Source organism: Gossypium hirsutum, chromosome A13 (genome assembly GCF_007990345.1).
Source record: "Gossypium hirsutum isolate 1008001.06 chromosome A13, Gossypium_hirsutum_v2.1, whole genome shotgun sequence".
Lineage (NCBI taxonomy): Eukaryota > Viridiplantae > Streptophyta > Magnoliopsida > Malvales > Malvaceae > Gossypium > Gossypium hirsutum.
Window position 1 is genome coordinate 109614485 of NC_053436.1, and position 4647 is coordinate 109619131.

At 36.2% G+C, this 4647-nt stretch overlaps 1 protein-coding gene across 1 annotated transcript; it reads right to left on the reverse strand.

The window, feature by feature from the left end:
• Nucleotides 1-1850: 1850 nt before the first annotated feature.
• LOC107943771 (IQ domain-containing protein IQM2) lies at nucleotides 1851-4115 on the reverse strand. The gene is made up of 5 exons (XM_016877579.2): nucleotides 3466-4115; nucleotides 3198-3378; nucleotides 2941-3117; nucleotides 2511-2852; nucleotides 1851-2426 (listed from the first exon to the last, which is right to left on the reverse strand). Exons 1-5 carry the CDS (start codon nucleotides 3891-3893, stop codon nucleotides 2286-2288), a joined length of 1269 nt encoding a protein of 422 aa, XP_016733068.1. The 5' UTR covers nucleotides 3894-4115; the 3' UTR covers nucleotides 1851-2285.
• Nucleotides 4116-4647: the final 532 nt, after the last annotated feature.

Genomic DNA, 4647 nt, shown 5'->3' on the forward strand with positions numbered 1-4647 from the left:
GGAACCATGCCTATTTCATTTATTTCATCAAACAATTAACAGCCTGATCAACTTTCCATTCCATACAAAATCCATTCATCAGAGTAGAAAAAGTATAAACGGTGGGTTGAAAAACTATGTTCGTCATTTTTCCCCAATCAGATAAACTGTAATCAAGTTGATAAAGCTTAAAATATGCTTTAATCCAGGTGCTGAAAGTAGTAGTATTTGGCTTGACTCTCCAAGGTTCCATTTTGCCACTAAGATAAACAACTATGGCATACTGGTACTTGCTAGCATATTCTGCTAATTTTTTATTGAATTCAAAAGTTGTGAGGTTAGGATATGGGTTTTTACATATCTTGTTTGAATTTTAAAAAATGTCAAAAACTTTTGTAGTAATGTTGTTGAAATAAGAGGGTGAAGTGAAACAAAATAAAGAAGGCTTGCCCATTGCAAGAGAAGTAGAGAAAAGCAAGATAAGAAAGAAAAGAAGGGATTGATGAAGAAAGAAAAACAGGGATAGATAAAGATGAGTGAAATAGGTGCAGCATATATATATATATAGGGGGAGGGGTTGGTAGGACCCAGGCCGCCTAAAATTTCATTTTAAAAAAAATTACTTTTTGATGAAAATTTCATTTTTAAAAAAATTACTTTTTGATGTCGTCGCATTGTATCTCATTAGTGAACAAGTGATTGATTTTTGTGAATTGCAACATTGCTTAATATAGTTCTGCTTTTTGTATTTTTTATATTGTTCATTGCGTGCATGTGTAGTTTGTATATACATGTTTCGGATGTGTATCAATTATTTCTTGTTTCAAAGTTTTCTTTTAAATAACTTAGTTCCATGTGTACATACTTAATTGCCAGTTCTTCTAATGCCTTGCTTATTACAATAGTCATTGGAGGAAAAATATTCCTGTTCTAGCAAAATCACATAGGGTGTTACATTTCAGTGTTGCCATGACTCCTCTCAAGTGATCGAAGAACTAGTTCAGATTATTCTACATCCAGGACTTGAGCCTGGTGCTGTTGATGTTTTTCTTGAGTTCATATGCTACTCGGATGGTCCTCTGCCCGAGGAATTACTTCTGCAGGTTAAAGTGAGTTTCTTAAACTGATTTCTCGTATGCCGTCTTCTTTTCCCTTCAGTTTCCATGTTAGTTTATATTGCTTGTTCTCTCTTCTTGCAATGTCTTGTCTTGATAGCATGGGGTGACAAGGATCCATAGGAAAGCATTGAACTCGGAAGAGCCTACGGGGGTTTTGATACCGTGGAAGACTTTGTCGTCGCCCTAATGTTGGCCACTGCCCTCAGGTTTGCTCTCTCATGAAACTATGGTTCGACAGGTTTTTCTGTTAACAAGTATGATAATTCATTGTTGTATTACTGATGTGCATGCAAGATGAAGCTCCACATCTTCTGAATCCGCTTGTAGAATCATTCATGTCTCGCCATTCTAATCTCTGGCTAATGCTTCCACAACCATTTGAACTGATTGTGGAGCTTTTGTTGCTTCTCCTTCATCCATTATAGACATATCACAGTGTTCCTTTGCAAAGGCTATCGTAAGCTCCCACATTGTACATAATTTATAAAGCATGTAAAAAGTAACCCAAAGTTCTCTTTATGAATTCCTTTTACATGTACCATAATTTTGCATTTCAATGCCTGACCAATTGTATTCAAATTCCTCGATCAAATAGTTAAGCAAATTTTGTACAAGATGATTTTTTTTTTAAATGTGTACAGGGGATCTGGTTTTTTAAAAGAATGATAAAGCCAGTCCTATATCATCTTTCTATTCACACCAAAGAATGAACTAACTGAGAATGTACTTTTGTGACTGTGGTATGTTAGCTGCAAATGTTCCTTTTTAATACTGCACTTAGGAATGGATGCTTCTCTGTCATAAAATTTTCGTCTTGAGCACAAATAAACTCAGGGTTCTTATTTCTTCAGTTACTCCCAAGCGTAGAATTGGAGTTTCGAGGGTTTTCTTCATACAATCAATCCAGAATCTGTTAGGCTGCTCCTATAGTTCACTTGCATGTGGATCCTCTTTTAGAGTTAACCCTTTCAAGAAGCAATTCATCAGGAAGGGTCTTCCACCTCATTATCTGCATGATTTTCATACAAATCCAGTTCCGAAGTAACGATTTCCTCCTCAATTGCATAACCATCCACCAAAGACGAATTCATCGAATTGTCATTGTTACAACTAGGCACAACAGCTACATTGTTTTCAGCTAAGGCAGTGGAACCTCCTTGAAACGGTTTCATATTCCCCATGAATCAACTACCGTATTTGATCGATCGAGTCTTTGGCATTGATCTCGTTAGCCTCAAAGTTAAAGTCATCTTCAGACGAGTTACATCTAAAATGGTTACTGTTTCTTTGCTTGTTAGCCAAGTTCCCTTCCTCATCCACCGGAGTCATCTGAATGTAACAAAAACAAGCATTATCAGCAACAATACTCAGCATATCTTTTCATTTGCAAAAAGAATAGTACCCTTTTTTTACCTTGACATTGTTAAGATCTACGTTGTTCTCCCTTAGAAATGAAACGAAGTCGTTAAAGTTTTCTTCTAACGGACGGTAATGTCCACTGTGTGGCCAAACTGCCTTAAGGATACCATTGTCAACAACTAATCTTCCGGCCGCAATAGTGGCACCACCTGCCAAGAAACTCGAATGTTGAAATGTACCCTTTTTCTTCACACCAACATACAAGATCTTCGAGGTATTGAGGACAAAAATCCACTTAGCATCGCCGGTTTCTTCGATAGTATGGACAGGCTTCCCTGTTTGCTTGTATACGAACTTCCCGTTTACCACCATAACTTCATAAGGCTTCCGTTCTATCTGCATAGTGGATAAATATTATTTCTGTAACATTTTGAATATAAATCGAGGTAGACTTGGGTTTAAGAAAAAGAAATAAAAGACCCACCGGACTGAGATATTTGATGCATTGCAGTTGAAGCTTTGATCTCGGACATTTTTCGATATTTACTTCTTTCCCTTCTCCAATATCCAACCAGTAAAAAAAGGGTTCTTTACTCTGAGAGTGGAGCCATTGGTTGTAATAAAAGTGTAAATTATGTCCATATCGATGCCTCGGATCGATCTGAAATAACCCGAATCAACCCACATCAGTAACAGATAATGAAGAAGGGGGGGAAATTAGCCACAGTGCATGGGACTTACTGCTTCAAGCCAATGTTGCAATGCAAGCTTTTGAGCCTTTTCGTTCTTCGATAAACCTTTACCAACTTTAGCAGCTCTGGTTCTTGCTCGTGACCAACGCGAAATCGCCGTTTCGTGTTTTCCTATGTCGAAGAACGATATAGAACTCCTCTTCAGTTCTGCAAAATCTAAAAGCTTCCACCTACATTGCAACAAAGAATTGCATTATATAAAACCATAAATAAACAAAAAATGTTGTGCATATATGGAAGTATACACACACACACACCATGTTTGCTCGACAAGAACCGCGCAATCCGCTAGCTTTCGCCTTGTCCTAAAACTCTTGTATACTTTTTGTAACCTTATTGCAGCCTCATGTTGTGGATTACTTGGACCAAAAACTGGTGATTGCTTTGGGGTCTCTATGACAGCTTTAATGGGTACATTCTCTGGTTTATCCAATGGAGGTGACTTAGCCGAAACCGATTGCTCCAAATCGAGCCCTTTGAAGCTAACCGATCCCTCTGATACCATATTTTTAGAACCAACTGATATTAATATCAATGGCTCTGGGTCTAAACTATTGTAACTGATGGATCTAACAAGTGTTTTCGCTTCATCTTCATCAAAATGAATGGATTTCACAGTGACAGATTGTATGCCATTTTTCACGTCACTGGGTTTAGCAAGTGGGGAAGAAACAGCAACTCCCATCAGACAAGAATGAGCAGTGATTTTTTCTGTCAAACAAATTGCAGTTAACAAGGTCCTTTAATATGATAAATAAATGAACAACACAAATTATCAATGTTACAAAAAAACCCAGCAAGATTCATTTATGTTAGAAGTTAGAACTAAAACCTGTAAACATATATTCAGAACAAACTCAGTGAAAAAGATAAATGATAGCCCTTAATCAGAGAACAGAGAGAAACTAAGAACACCCATTTTCATGAAAACCATATGAAAGCGGAGAACAGAGTTATCTATATATATATATATATATATATTACCTTGAACTGTGTACAACTAACTGGGAATGAAATAGAAGACAGTGTTTTGAAATCTGGATGCAAAAATGGAAACTACCATTACTAAGTTGGGACATGGGGTGGCTTATATAGTTGAAGATAGAGACAGCAAATTACAAATTTAATGACCTGAAAATAGCTTTGTCTTTGTATTTTTTTTCCAGACACGTCAATTGGTTGTACTGTTTAGAAATATTTGTATAATTGAGTTCTTTGCCTTTTTCCCATCTGGATAAATTTAAAATTTAATCAAAATATTAAATGTAGGATATTAGGTGAAAACGATAGTAAGTTAAATTATATTTGTAATTTTTTTATAATAGTTCATAACAGCTTTTTACTGAACGAAGAGTCGTAAGTAATGACGAAAATCGAAGTTTAGATTCTTTTGAAGGGTTAGAGCACGAAAGTCAAAAAAAATATAGCTACGAAGATAT

Bases quoted from the DNA above. Each gene is read 5' to 3' on its own strand.
- LOC107943771 (XM_016877579.2), bottom strand. From the start codon at position 3,893: ATGGGAGTTGCTGTTTCTTCCCCACTTGCTAAACCCAGTGACGTGAAA. The intron at 2,853-2,940 runs GTGGGTCTTTTA...TCCACTATGCAG, and splicing joins GCATCAAATATCTCAGTCCG to ATAGAACGGAAGCCTTATGA. The intron at 2,427-2,510 runs GTAAAAAAAGGG...TGTTACATTCAG, and splicing joins TAGATCTTAACAATGTCAAG to ATGACTCCGGTGGATGAGGA.